We start from the raw sequence: 15,807 nt of genomic DNA, 5'->3' as shown, positions 1-15,807 counted from the left end.
ACGAGTGAAGATGAGTTCCATCGACAATTGAGGATCATGACTAAGATTCGAGAGAAGGGGTTACCCTCCATGACAGATCCAATCTGGATATTTTAGAGCCAGATGTAAAGATCAAGCAGAACTTCTGAAATCAAAACCAAAGAAACCACTACTGGATTTTGTCTGTACCTTCAGATTCTCACATCTCTCCAGGAAGATTCAAAGAAGTATAAGGAGACACTGAAACATCCTTGAAAAGCATGAGTTTTTCAGAAAGGAGAGATATATTGTGGCTTATTCCTGAGGAAGAAATTTAAAAGAAAAACTTGTTCCCTCCACACTTCCTGATTCTAACACCAACATACAGCCTGTGGGACATCAAAGGTGTGGTGGGTATAGTGTCTGCAAACATGCAATCGAGATTTACCTTTGTTCATCCACAGACCAATAAGGAATATATATTACAAAACTCCTCCAATTGCAACAGCAGTCATGTTATCTACATTATTATATGCCCACAGAGCTTATTGTACATCGGGAAAACACAGAGAATGATTAAAACAAGGATAATAGAACACCAAAGTAATATCAATCGTCAAAATGGATCAGCACCTTTGGTGACACAAATAGAGGAAATGGGACACACTACTGAAGATCTTAAATTCTTCATCTTCAAAATGTTCAACAAACATTGGAAAAGATCAGACATAGATAAAACTCTCCTCCAAGAACAACAAAGATTGATCTTCCATGTTCGAATGGCATTTCCATCAGGTTTAAATCTTGATATGGACTATACAACTTTAAGTCCACTCGTATATACACTCTAGCATGCATTGATTCATATTTTTGTTTTTAAATATTTGCATTATAGAACATCACAAATAATTAGCATTTTCATTAACCTATATCACTGTGCAAAATGCATTGATATATAAAGATAAGAATTATATTCAATCCCTTTTTATATGCAATCCCTTCAATATTGAGTGTAACCTGACTGTTTATGTATGTCCTTTTCACCATTAATCATTTTATCTCTGAACTTCATCACATATGAGGATTTCCACCTCTTCTTTTAGCACTTTTTTCTGCATTCCACATATATGTCTTTGGTATATCATTATTCTTTGTTCTGTATTCTTTTGTTTCTCTTTCTTTGGTAGATATACACCGTCTTTCCCCTGTCAATTCTCCCTTCTTTCCCTCCTTATTTGCACAGATTGTTCACTCTTTTTGCAAGTATTCCTTGTTTTTGGATTAAGGTATACTCTATTTCATAGTCTTCTTTACACTTTGGTAAGGTATAATAACTGATAGTGTCTCCTTTTGATTTTAAGTGGCATCCATTAAGTTTTGGTTCACTCTTTCCCCATGCATCGGTAGGTTTTTCTTCGGAGTGTGCATGTGTGTGTTTAGTCACCGTCACCATCTCAGCAGCTGACGTCACTATATTCTGGTGCCTTTTTGTTTCCTTCAGCCTTAAAACAGCTGTTTTTTTGGCGCACACCACACAGCAACTTTTGGTTGCGGCATTCATATATCTTTCTTGGATTGATTCACCCTACTTTTTAGCCCGCGTCTTTTTCAAGGTAAAGTACACTCCCACTCATTCATAGCCTTTAAGGTGGCTTCTGATAGTGCCTAGTATGGCTTCTTTTATTTGTTTTATTATGGGCATGTTGATCACTACTACTACTACTACTTAACATTTCTAGAGCGCTACTAGGGTTACGCAGCGCTGTACAATTTAACAAAGAGAGACAGTCCCTGCTCAAAGAGCTTACAATCTAATAGACAAGTGAACGGATAGGGGCAGTCTGGATTCACTGAACGGTAAGGGTTAGGTGCCGAACGCAGCATTGACATGACTTCACCGCTCCTGTTACTCTTCTCACTTACAATTGCCCATTATGAGGTTTTTATCTGTTTTACATTTTTGTTTTCTATTAATGAGCACATTCATCGTGCTATTTCACATCTTTTGTTACTTTCCTCATCAACAATTGGTGCGCCCTTTCACCCTTGGTTTTTCTTTGCACTGTGGAGTGTGTCAGCCAAGTTTAGCATCTTGTGCACCAAGTCCCACAAGTAGACGCTCGTGAAGAGCTGGTATGATTGTCATGAGCATAGAGGCCTGAAACATATTTCTCCCAAAAGAATCCAAGCAAGACCGAGAGAAGAATTATTGAAAACTGGTACAATACCAAAGGTAAACCCTGAGATTGTATGTACATTCCGGTTTTCATCAATGAGTCATGCTTTCAAAAAAATAATTCTAAAACATTGGCATACTGTACAAACGCACCCCTGTTTCAGAGATATTACTCCTACTTTCGGGGTCCCAATAAACTTTGTTTGGAGCTCTCACCATTGTGTTCTGCTGTTCATTTAGATTTGTTTTTTCTTCCACCCTGTGTTGATTTCTGCTTGCATGAATGTGGAAGAAGTGGACCCCCTTCTTTGTACTTTCCATCGGCGGAAGAAGGTTCACCAGAGTCGAGGTGGGAGCTGACTCCTTAACACCCCTCTCAAGGACATGGTTCCTCTAAGTCAAGGCATGCTCTGTCTCAGCCTTCCCATGAGGAGTTTTTGACTGACAAGATGAGGAGTTCTTATGGGAGTTGGAGGAGAATCCATGGTACTTCTCAGAAGATGAATCCTATGGTGTTTCCTCCAATCCCTTCCCTCCATAGAACAGGAGAAAGTCTCCTGAGAGCACCGACACAAGACTCACTGGTCTATAATTTCCCGGATCCCCTCTGGAACCTTTTTTTTAAATATCGGCATTACATTGACCACCCTCCAATCTTCCGGTACCACGTTTGATTTTAAAGATAAATTACATATTACTAACAATAGTTCCAAAAGTTCATTTTTCAATTCTATCAGTAATCTGGGATGAATACCATCCGGTCCAGGAGATATGCTACTCTTCAATTTGTCAAATTGCCCCATTACATCCTCTAGGTTCACAGAAATTTCATTCAGATTCTCCAACTCGTCGGCTTTGAATACCATTTCTGGTACCAGTATCTCTCCCAAATCTTCCTTGGTGCAGACTAAAGCAAAGAATTCATTTAATCTCTCGCCTATGGCTTTGTCTTACCTGATTGCCCCTTTTATCCCTCAGTCATCTAGCAGTCGAACCGATTCTTTTGCTGGCTTCTTGCTTTTAATATACCTAATAAACACATAGTAAAAAAAAATTTATTTTCTAAAAGATTTTCTTTTAGCTCTAATACCTTCCTTCACCTCACTTTTTAACCATAACGGCTGTCGTTTGGTCTTCCTCTCTCCTTTTTTAATACACGGAATATATTTGGCCTGGGCTTCCAGGATGGTATTTTTGAACAGCATCCACGCCCGATGTAAATTTTTGACCCTAGCAGCTGCTCCTCTAAGTTTTTTTTTTCACCGTTCTTCTCATTTTATCATAGCCTCCTTTTTGAAAGGTGGGAGGACTTCCTATGAGATTTAGTATGCTCCAGATAATATACTAGAGTATGCTTGCAATCTAAGATACACAGTGCTGTTTTCTCCAGGATAAGAGTGTGGCTTAGGAAAGAAGACAGGAAGTACAATGGACTGACATGAAGTGGAATTCAGGGTGGGTTCAGAGTACAACCCTTTCTGGCAGAACCTGGTCGGTCTACACAAGACCTGGAAATTTGCTTACTTTTCTAGCATGCTTTTGTAGACAAGGACCAAAGCTTGGGTTCTAGACTTCCTAGCCCATTTCATTACAAATCTGGTTACTATACTTTGGTATGGTGACTGGGTCTTAAATCCTTTAGTGCATTCACACGATACTTCATGTCTATCTTCTTGCCAACAGGGACTACACTGTGTGGCATTGCCTAATTCCTCTTCCATAGACCCTGGTAAAAAGGGGTGGATCAGCATGGACAAAAACTTTAAGGGAATCCAGAATTATATTTCAAAGGGTCAACAGGTGGCATGGACTCAACTATGAATCAAATGAGATGGCCATAGCTGGGAAGAATAGGTGTTAAAGTCAACACCTATTCCTAACCTAGCAAAGAGAAAGCACGGATGGAAGCTCAGTGGAGTATTCCTATTCAGCACAATGCCTCCAAAGATGTCCTCATTATGGCAACTCTAAGATCATAGGTTCTAAGAAGGCTAAAGATTCTGCCAATCCTGGGCGCCAAGATTGCACTAGCCTAAACCTGTGCTCAACAGGCTTCAATGTTGAAAGATCAAGAGGCAGGAGAGGTTGTCCCCATGAATCTCTGACTCGGGCATGACACAGCTAATACTGAGACAGGTGTTATACTGGTGTCAACACCAACTGGAAGGCACTGCAGGCACTGAAGGAAGGTTCATATGACACAAACAGCATGCCTTGACTTGATAGTGTCAAGCAACCATCTCAGCAGTCCTGCTACACAATTCTGTCTTGAATGCCCAATTCTAGTACAAAGACCAGCCTTGAAAAGGACTGGACATTCAAGGTACTCAATGCTTGATGAGTAAAATGATGAGTAAAATACTGTAAAGATTAAATCTGGAGTTGCATTAGCAAGAGAGAACATGTTCTTTGGGTACTAGGGAAGAGGAATGTGGAGTACCCCAAGGATCCCCCCTCTCACCATCTCTATTCAACCTAATGATGATACCTCTAGCCAAACTCCTAGCCAATCAAAACCTCAACCCTTACATATATGCAGATGACATCACAATTTCCATCCCGTTCAAACATGATCTAAATGAAATCACCAACAAGATCAACCAAAGCCTCCAAATAATGCACACCTGGGCAGATGCATTCCAACTAAAACTTAATGCAGAAAAAACACAATGTCTTGTACTTACCTCACAATATAACACAATCACACCATACTGTTCTCTTCCTGTCTCACAAAACTTGAAAATTCTTGGAGTCACCATTGATCGAAACCTCACTCTTGATGCCCACGTGAAAAACACTACGAAAAAGATGTTCTACTCCATGTGGAAACTCAAAAGAGTAAAACCTTTCTTCCCAAGATACATTTTCCGTACCTTGGTACAGTCAATGGTAATAAGTCATCTGGACTACTGCAACGCACTGTACACTGGCTACAAAGAACAGTATTAAAAAACTCCAGACTGCACAGAATACGGCCGCCAGACTCATATATGGAAAAACTAAATATGAAAGTGCAAAACCCTTAAGAGAGAAACTTCACTGGCTCCCACTTAAGGAACGCATTGCATTCAAGATCTGCACGATTGTACACAAAATCATTCACACAGATGCCCCAACCTACATGCTAAACCTCGTGGAGCTACCTCCCAGAAACGCCACAAGATCATCTCGCAAATTTCTCAACCTACACTTCCCCAGCTGTACAGGACTAAAATACAAGCTGATGCATGCCACCACCTTCTCTTACATGAGCACGCAGTTATGGAATGCATTACCCGCAGAACTGAAAACAATCGACGAAACAACTACCTTTCGCAAATCTCTGAAGACATATTTCTTCAACAAAGTCTACAATGAGAACCTACAGCCCCAATAATCCACTTCAGCAACCCATTCAGTTATGAAAGCCCACCTTCTATAAATACCCTAATAAATTCCTCCCTTTTCTTTCTTCCCTTAAGTAATCTCTATATAATACTAACAATACTTGAAACACTGGAAAAACCATGTTAATAATACTATGTAAGCCACTTTGAGCCTGCAAATAGGTGGGATAAGGTGGGATACAAATGCAATAAATAAATAAAATAAACAAATAGCACTTTCCTCTATCTCTGGAATCTGGCATAGCCAAGTCTGAATCTTGGAGGGTGAGCTCACCTTTTGATGCAACTACTACTACTATTAAACATTTCTATAGCGCTACTAGACTTACGCAGCGCTGTACAAATTAACATGAAAAGACAGTCCCTGCTCAACAGAGCTTACAATCTAAATTGGACAGACGAACAGACAGCTAGGGGTGGGGAAATTGCAGTGGTAGGGGAAGATGAACAGCAACTGCTAACTTCCTGCTCTCAGACTCCCTCACTGGAAGACATCTGTCTCGAAGTTTTGAACAATTCATTTACTGTTAAACATTCTCAGAACTGAGCTTGATTTAAAGTAATCCTTCTCTTGCATTAAGCACTAAGAACCTGAATACGTCCTACTCTTAACCCATACTTCTGTCTTAGTGTGAAGCTTCAGCAAGGCTCACTCTGTCAATGAATTGTTAGTGAAGTTACTTAATCTTTTCACATTAATGCTTCAATGCCTGTGGGATTGCACTGGACCTCTGCTTCAAGGTAAAGATGTCATGAAGCCTCAATCTTTGGATTCCAATAGCTTGAGTTGGCATCTGAGTAGATGTCATATCAAGGGGCATAACAACCTATCCTCAGACAGTGCATGAAGATTTTCATGTTACAGTGAGCAGTGCTTGAAGCTGCTGGTGATTATTTTCTGACATGAGAAAACAGCTCACGTAAAATCTTTTTATTGCTGAAAACAACCAGGCGAACACACCATATAATATCCACACCAAGAATGATAAATCAAGAAACCTCAACAAAATGGATAAAAATGTAACAGAAGTCAACTAGACTAACAAAGAATAGTACCAGGTGTAGAAGGAAGAAAGATCATTACAGGCAGCAACCCACAACACACACTCTAAAGAGAAAGTACCCAATTACTGATATCAAAAAAATTGGATGAAGGGGGAGCCACAACCAAGCCTATAAGCAGGAGAGTTCACTCACAAAAATCTAGAAAGGCTTTTCCAGAATTGTGAGACTATCCATGCTGACAATTGTATGACGCCACCCAGTTGTGTGATTAATATATCTCAACCGCCCTCAGAGAAGACATTTTTATATGAAAATTTATAAGTGCACAGAAAAATGTATCTAAGGTTTTGTAAGCAGCGCAATACAGTTTGGTATGCAACAGTTTATGTTGAAATCCATGCCTATTGTATAATCCTTCCTATACTGCCATGTTATATGGTACAAGGTCTGTAGAAAGATTCAGCTGGATCTCATGGCTCAGCTGGCTCTGGATCCCAAGGCTTAGCAGGCCATCAGTATGATGGGCCAGCAGGCTCCCAAGTTTTCCTAACCATGTGTTCCTGCAGTTGTACAATGCTTTCTTAGGATATGGGATATGCATGTTACATGTCAAGGTGACACAAGGAAGGAGCTGGGGGCCCTGCAGTCCATATGCGGCAGATATAATTGGATGTAACCTTGAGACTAAGGACCATGTCAGCTCTGGATGGTCCAACGGAAATTTGTGCTTGGAGTGGAAGAGACACCAGGTGTTTCATGATATGAACTAGCTGGTTTCATGGTCATTTTGCTATGAGCACAGCCATGCTGATAAGAACTAAGTTAGTAGTCACAGGTGCGCATGTGCACACAAGAGGAGAGGATGATATAATGTAGGAAATAGCCATAATATGTATACATATAAAAAATAAGACTATTACAGGAATATCCATATATGATCACAAGTTAGTTTAGAAGTCACATGATTTAGGAGAAACGAAACTTGTAACAGTATATATAAGTGATAACAAAGAGATGAGAGGTGTGCAGTCTTGTTATTCAGTCTGTGCGTCTGGCTAGTGGATGACAAACTGCTCCAGAGAGATTACTTATTATCTATTGGCTTTGTGAAGTACCAATAAACATTTTTACTGGTTTCCTCCTACCTAAGCCTGGTTCTCTCTCTTATTTTCAGCCTCTAAGGCTGAAGTCTCCCTTCCTCCCAAGGGGCAGGGGACAGAAGGGAAATTACACTATACACTTAGACCACATTTTATTTCATATCCTACAAAACTACTAACAGAATTTCTCTAGGAATAATATAATTTAGCAAAAAAAAATTACCTTTAGTTGCCGATTTTCATCTGTGAGCTTCATTACTTCGCTTTGAAGTCTTTTACATTCATCCAGTAGCTTCCTTGCTTCAATATCATCAGGTCCAATGCTCTTAGGATCCTTATGAAGCACAAATGGGGTATGTTTGCTTATTTCTATTTCATTCTAAAGTATTAAGGAAATGAGAATTGCAGTCCTTAGCTTAATATATTCTAATGCATAAAACACAAGTGCAAACCCAACAAGATTAAAAGAAAAAATAAGTCCAAACATGCAGGGCATTTCAAGGCTGTAACATATCATCAGTAATCATCCCTAAATCTCAAGGGTTTGCCACTAGGTTTTATACTTACAAGCTTCATTAGTAAGAATACTGCTCAGTTTTCAAAAGTGATTATTGATGCAGGGAGAAAGCATACAAAAACTGCAATTGTTTCTAGTAAATACTATGAAATCTATAAGGTCACAGATGAAAACGTCACTGAAATTTTTCTGTGTAATACTAAGAAGGAGAAGACAGGTTAAAAGCAAGGTTGCACTGGAAAACTAATACTGAAACCAGAGCATTTTAAAAAAGGCATCACATAAGTACATAAGTAATGCCACACTAGGAAAAGACCAAAGGTCCATTGAGCCCAGCATCCTGTCCACGACAGCAGCCAATCCAGGCCAAGGGCACCTGGCAAGCTTCCCAAACGTACAAACATTCTATACATGTTATTCCTGGAATTGTGGATTTTTCCCCAAGTCCATTTAGTAGCGGTTTATGGACTTGTCCTTTAGGAAACCGTCTAACCCCTTTTTAAACTCTGCCAAGCTAACCGCCTTCACCAGGTTCTCCGGCAACAAATTCCAGAGTTTAATTACGCATTGGGTGAAGAAAGATTTTCTCTGATTTGTTTTAAATTTACTACACTGTAGTTTCATCGTATAGTATTTTTGGAAAGCGAGAACAGACGCTTCACATCCACCTGTTCCGCTCCACTCAATATTTTATATACCTCTATATAAAGTAAGAGAAAAAAAAATAAAAATATATTTCCAAGCCACAAAGGAAAACAATGCGCCACAGCATATCTTAAGTTGAGTAGAGCACTGAAGAAAAGCTCTAATGTAATCTATAACAGAATTTGAAAGTGTGGGCTCAAAAAACTAAACAGCATCATCAATTAGGAGAATAAGAAAAACATTAAAAAAAAAAGGGAGAAAAATTGATTCTTACTAATGAAGCTTGATTTATACCTATGTGAAACTATAACTACCTTCATTTAACTAATACTATAAATATACCAATTCTAAAAGAGATTTTATGAAGCACATATACTAAATACTACAGTCCTATAACTTTTAGCTCCCTCCAACAAACCTGCTTCTTCTGATGTTTGACCTCACTGATGGGTCCCTGGGAGTCCTTCTTGCTATAACTGGTAGGTGTCGAAAGGAAGTTGCTGGTGACTGGAGTGAAATACTTGGCTCCTGTTGTAGGTAAAGCCTGGGGTGGCAGATGAGCCATACCCTCAGGGCCGGGAAAAACACTCAGCTGATTTGTCCTTGCAAGATTTAAGGGAGTGACTAAACCAGCGGCTAAAGGATTAGGTTCTGCAACCTCGCACTGCTACTTAGAAAAACATAAATGTTATGTACAGGCAGTAACATGAACAGATGCAATTGGTGTTACAGCTTTGAATCACAAGGTATTATGACAATGGAATTGATTTCACATACCACAAAGGAATAAAATCTGTTTTACTTGCTATGACAAATCAGCACAATTTATTGCTTATGGTCAAAAAACAAATTACTTAAGTTTACACAAATTTAATTCATAGTAAATTGAAAGCTATAAATGAAAACAGTCTATTTTTTCAATCTTACAGTCCCTGCCAGTTCAGGTTATATCATATCTCCTTTAACTAGGCCAGATCAGTTACTTACAAATTGACAGATCGCTTCATTTGAAAAATGTTTGCTGAAGATACAAGAAGTAATATAAACTGAAAATATTGCTATTGTGCATACATTTGTATAGGTGTGCATTTATACGTACATTAACATTTTCATTTTAAAATATGTGTGGCCAATAAAAGATAAGTTAGTAATTTCTCTAGTGCAATTCAAGCTATCATAAAACAGATGGTGCTCAGTACTAGCAGGAATTGCATCACGTTTATTTTAGCAGCTATTCATTCTGTGAAAACATCTGCACGGAATTCACAAATCTTAAAAAAAAGCTCAATATTTAGTTAACTATTAAAAAAAAGAAAATAAACTCCACACCAATAATGAAACTTGAATGTCTGAATGCAATTAAGTTCCCAGCTTTAACTTATTCAGATTGATCTCACTAGAGATAACGATAGAGAGATATAGATATACAAATATAGATATACTAGCAAGGTAATTAAATTTGCTGATGACACAAAGCTCGCGACAGGATTGTGAAAAATTACAGAAGGACCTTACGAGACTGGGCGGCTAAATGGCAGATGACGTTTAATGTGAGCAAGTGCAAGGTGATGCATGTGGGAAAAAAAGAATTTCTTGGAAGCAAATAAGTTGCAAGATCCACGAGAACATGGTTTTACCAAAGGGAAATCTTGCCAAACGAATCTCATTGAATTCTTTGACTGGGTGACCAGAGAATTAAATCAAGGACGTGCTATGGACGTAATCTACTTAGATTTCAGTAAAGCTTTTGACATGGTTCCCCACAGGAGGCTCTTGAATAAACTAGACGGGCTGAAGATAGGACCCAAAGTGGTGAACTGGATTAGGAACTGGTTGACGGGCAGACGCCAGAGGGTGGTGGTAAATGGAGTTTGCTCAGAGAGAAAGGTGAGTAGTGGAGTGCCTCAGGGATCGGTGCTGGGGCCAATTCTATTCAATATATTTGTGAGTGATATTGCCGAAGGGTTAGAAGATAAAGTTTGCCTTTTTGCGGATGACACCAAGATTTGCAACAGAGTGGACACTCCAGAGGGAGTGGAAAGCATGAAAAAAGATCTGCGGAAGCTAGAAGAATGGTCTAACATTTGGCAATTAAAATTCAATGCGAAGAAATGCAAAATGATGCACTTAGGGAGTAGAAATCCACGGGAGACGTATGTGTTAGGCGGGGAGACTCTGATAGGTACGGACCGGGAGAGGGATCTTGAGGTGATAGTATCTGAGGACCTGAAGGCGACGAAACAGTGTGACAAGGCGGTGGCCGTAGCTAGAAGATTGCTAGGCTGTATAGAGAGAGGTGTGACCAGCAGAAGAGGTTTTAATACCCCTGTATAAGACTTTGGTGAGGCCCCACCTGGAGTATTGTGTTCAGTTTTGGAGGCCATATCTTGTAAAGAATGTTAAAAAAATGGAAGCGGTGCAAAAAAAAAGCTACGAGAATTATATGGGATTTGCGTTACAAGACTTATGAGGAGAGACTTGTTGACCTGAACATGTATACCCTGGAGGAAAGGAGAAACAGGGGTGATATGATACAGACGTTCAAATATTTGAAAGGTATGAATCTGCAAACGAACCTTTTCCGGAGATGGGAAGGCGGTAGAACGAGAGGACATGAAATGAGATTGAAGGGGGGCAGACTCAAGAAAAATGTCAGGAAGTATTTTTTTCACAGAGAGAGTGCTGGATGCTTGGAATGCCCTCCCGCAGGAGGTGGTGGAGAGGAAAATGGTAACGGAATTCAAACATGCGTGGGATAAACAAAGGAATCCTGCTCAGAAGGAAGGGATCCCCAGAAGCTTAGCCGGTGGTGGGAGGCAGGGCTGGTGGTTGGGAGGTGGGGATAGTGCTGGGCAGACTTATACGGTCTGTGCCAGAGCCGGTGGTGGGAGGCGGGGCTGGTGGTTGGGAGGCGGGGATAGTGCTGGGCAGATTATATGGTCTGTGCCCTGAAAAAGACAAGTACAAATCAAGGTAAGGTATACACAAAAAATGGCACATATGAGTTTATCTTGTTGGGCAGACTGGGTGGACCGTGCAGGTCTTTTTCTGCCGTCATCTACTATGTTACTATGTTACTATGAATTATAGCTACGTCATGCAAGGTTCCACGATAGAAGTTATGGACCAAGAAAGCGATCTGGGTGTTGTCGTCGATAATACACTGAAACCTTCTGCTCAGTGTGCTGCTGCGGCTAGGAAAGTGAATAGAATGTTGGGTATTATTAGGAAAGGTATGGAAAACAGGTGTGAGGATGTTATAATGCCGTTGTATCGCTCCATGGTGCGACCGCACCTTGAGTATTGTGTTCAATTCTGGTCGCCGCAACTCAAGAAAGATATAGTTGAATTGGAAAAGGTGCAGCGAAGGGTGACTAAAATGATAGTAGGGATGGGACGACTTCCCTATGAAGAAAGACTAAGAAGGCTAGGGCTTTTCAGCTTGGAGAAGAGACAGCTGAGGGGAGACATAATAGAGGTATATAAAATAATGAGTGGAGTGGAACAGGTGGATGTGAAGCATCTGTTCACACTTTCCAAAAATACTAGGACTAGGAGGCATGAGATGAAACTACAGTGTAGTAAATTTAAAACAAATCGGAGAAAATTTTTCTTCACCCAATGCATAATTAAACTCTGGAATTCGTTGCCGGAGAACGTGGTGAAGGCGGTTAGCTTAGCAGAGTTTAAAAAGGGGTTAGACGGTTTCCTAAAGAGCAAGTCCATAAACCACTACTAAACGGACTTGGGAAAAATCCAAAATTCCAGGAATAACATGTATAGAATGTTTATACGTTTGGGAAGCTCGCCAGGTGCCCTTGGCCTGGATTGGCCGCTGTCCTGGACAGGATGCTGGGCTCGATGGACTCTTGGTCTTTTCCCAGTGTGGCATTACTTATGTACTTATGTACTTATTTTCAAATGTCTTCACATCCTTCATTTTTCACATTCTACTGTCTAAAAATACAATTCAAATTCATTAAACACAGGTGCTTGCTTCATCTATCTGTACAACACTTTACACTTAGAATTATAAAAATATTCAAGATGGGAAGCACAGAGAATGTGGCTCATGAAATTCTTTGCAATCCCTCTGCATGTGTGCACACACATGCGTCTGTACTCACATACCTGTCTATATCATTTGCTTGTGTTTTGTACATGTGTCTGTATGTATATATCTATGCTGGCTTTCCATGTGTCTGATCACAAGAGGATACGAGAGGGAAGAGCAATTTAAAAGGTGCAATTTATTAAATCATTGTCTTACAGTGAATCAGTATGTATGCTTTGGCTGATTGAACTACTTCTCCCATAGAAGTACTGGGGCAATGGGGGGGGGGGGGGGGGGGGGGGAGACAGTTTCATTTCTCTTCCATCACTCCAACCACATACAGAATTCTTCACTTCTACAGCACAGGAACTTTCCCTAGCTCGACTCTTCCCTTCCTGTGACCAAAGCAGTTTCCCAGTGCTTCTGCCCTCAGTGCCTTCCTTTGGGTGGATCCTACCCCCAAGTCTGCTGCTGCTAGTTACACTGGAAGCAAGCAGAACAGGCTCACTCACACAGCATGATGTAAAGACTCCTGACGCAGGCCGACTGGGCCGCAACACAGCTGTGTCGAGTCATATCACCTTTCAATAAAAATTTGAGTTTTATCTTTTTGTGTGTCTTGAGTTTTTTCTACTTTTTTTTTTTTTTACTCTTTTTTATTTTAATTTATTTTTTTACTTTTTATTTTTATCATTTCATTATTTTTTATTTTATACTTGGATTTTTTTTTGTTTATGTTTTCCCTCCCTTTTTTTGGGTCATCTTCGCTGTTTTGTGTTGTTAATTTTTTGCGAGGACCAGTTTCTTCTGTTTTTTGGACAGAATCCCTCTAGAGCACATCTCTCACAGCCCCATCCTAGTTATGGGCATAATTTTTTTTTTACTTTAAATTTCTTTTATTGAATGTTTTAAAATATGTGTACAACATTTGCAACAATCAAATCATTCCATATACACCACTGTATGATTCTTTTCCTTTACATTCTCTCTACATTCTGATGTTCTCGCTAATTTATAATACCACCATTGACCCTTCTTGTTCATGTCACTCTATGTATGCTATATCCTTCCCTCTTTCCATAGTCTATACTATTTTGTAGCCTATTTTATTGGGGTATACCATTAGTTCTATTTTATCCCCAGAACAGTCAATCCATATGGTGCACATCCTTCTTGTGTTTAGCTTTCTATACATTATCCCTCTCTGGGAGCTCCTCTACCTAACTTATGTTACCATCAACAACATAACTTGTGAACTTTCACTCAAGTCTTCCACCCCTTCCCAACCAACCCTATTCTTCCTTTTGCTCTCTCCAATTTCAGTTTTCTCCTTAGATGATGAGTTCCACCCTACCCCCTTTGGTCTCCTTCCCATCCCCCCACCCACTCCCCTCCCCCCCTTGATCCTTGTATGCTGTTCCCCCCTACCCCCCATTCCCCCTCCTTACTCCATTCCTGCCATCCTTCTATAGTCCCTCCATCATTTGTTGAAGTCTTGCCCAAACCCTTTTACGCCTGAGCTCTCCCTCTCTCCTGTATATCGTTAAGCGCTCCATGTGCTACAATAATTTCACTTTAATCTTTCAATCCTCTACTGTTGGGGGATCCATTGATTTCCAGCAGCGCGCTATAAGACACTTAGTGGCCGCTAACCCCCACCGCATCAATTTACTCTCTTCCATTATACATTCCCAGTAGGCACTCCCTTGGACCACACACCATTGAGGTCCCTATGGTTCAGACCATTGCTTTCATCACTTCCTGCCAAAATACTACCACTCTGGGGCATGTCCACCATATATGCAAAAATGTGCCTCTGTTTTTTACATCTCCAGCACATATCTGATGCTCCTGGGTACATCTTTTTTTTACCCTCTCTGGGGTGTAGTACCATCGTGTTAGTACCTTATATGCGTTTTCCTGTATTAGCACACACACTGAAGCTTTTTGTACCTCTCCACAAATTGCTTCCCATTCCTTTTCAGTAAACTGACAGTTTAAATCCCTTTCCCAAGCCTCCTGAAATGAGTGTTTTGTGTCCTCAGTCCCTTGAATGAACCGGTATATCACCGATATGGTCTTGGGACTTTCCCCAATATTATCCACAAGTTCTCCAAACTTTCCTCTTCCCTTGGGTATCCCCTTCTCAGCCCCTCCTTCTGTATAAAATGTTTTATTTGAATAAATGCATATCCTTCTCCTCCCGGAATCCCATGTCTGTGACACATCTCCTCAAAACTTCTCATACCACCCCCATGTAACACATCCCCAAATTTCTCCACTCCCTTTTGCTCCCATCTTGTAAATGTGGCGTTTTCCCTACCCGCCCTGAACTTTGGTTCCCATCTTATGGCGGCCATAGATGAGACCCCCTCTTTCCGTCCCCAATGTTTCCTTGAATTTCCCCATATTTCTAATAGATGTCGAAGGTACGGGTTTTGCCTCCCCAGTTGTCCTTTTCCTATTACCTCTGTCGTCCACAACAATGATCTCAATCTCCTTTGTGGCCAATACGACTGCTCTACCTGGATTGCCGGTTTCTCTGTTCCCCGTTCCCAATCTAAGATCAACCTCAATTGCGCTCCCCAATAGTACCACTCCAAATTTGGGACTGCCCTCCCTCCTCTCCCCACAATATTTTTTGTGTCAATCGTGGTTTCTTATTTGCCCATATAAAGGTCATTATAGACCTTTGCAGTTTCTGTATAAACAGTTTCGGGACCGCGATTTGTAACGCTTGAAACAATAATAATATACGCGGTAACACGTTCATTTGGACCACTGCCATTCTCCCACACCAGGGCAACCACTTACTTTTCCATCTCAGCATGTCATTCCTAATTTGTACCTGCAATTTTCCATAATTGAGTTGAAATACTCTGTCCAAATTCCCTGGTATCTGTATCCCTAAATATCAAATTTTCTGCGGCGTCCATTTGAACTCATACCTCTCTCTCACCTCTGAC

The 15,807-nt window shown here is 40.4% G+C and overlaps 1 protein-coding gene across 1 annotated transcript in view; it reads right to left on the bottom strand.

Annotated features, from left to right (window-relative positions):
• The window catches only part of VAPA (VAMP associated protein A), a 77,106-nt gene that overhangs the window by 25,622 nt on the left and 35,677 nt on the right, over nucleotides 1-15,807 (bottom strand). Inside the window, exons 6-7 of the mRNA XM_030187660.1 lie at nucleotides 9,206-9,454; nucleotides 7,849-8,004 (exon numbers count right to left, since the gene is read on the bottom strand). Of these exons, the coding sequence (XP_030043520.1) occupies nucleotides 7,849-8,004; nucleotides 9,206-9,454 (405 nt within the window). The remainder of the gene's footprint in view (nucleotides 1-7,848; nucleotides 8,005-9,205; nucleotides 9,455-15,807) is intronic.

The sequence above is a fragment of the Microcaecilia unicolor genome, chromosome 1 (genome assembly GCF_901765095.1).
Source record: "Microcaecilia unicolor chromosome 1, aMicUni1.1, whole genome shotgun sequence".
NCBI lineage: Eukaryota > Metazoa > Chordata > Amphibia > Gymnophiona > Siphonopidae > Microcaecilia > Microcaecilia unicolor.
The sequence above is the reverse complement of the archived record's forward strand: the minus strand, read 5'-3'. Positions and strand labels throughout refer to the sequence as shown.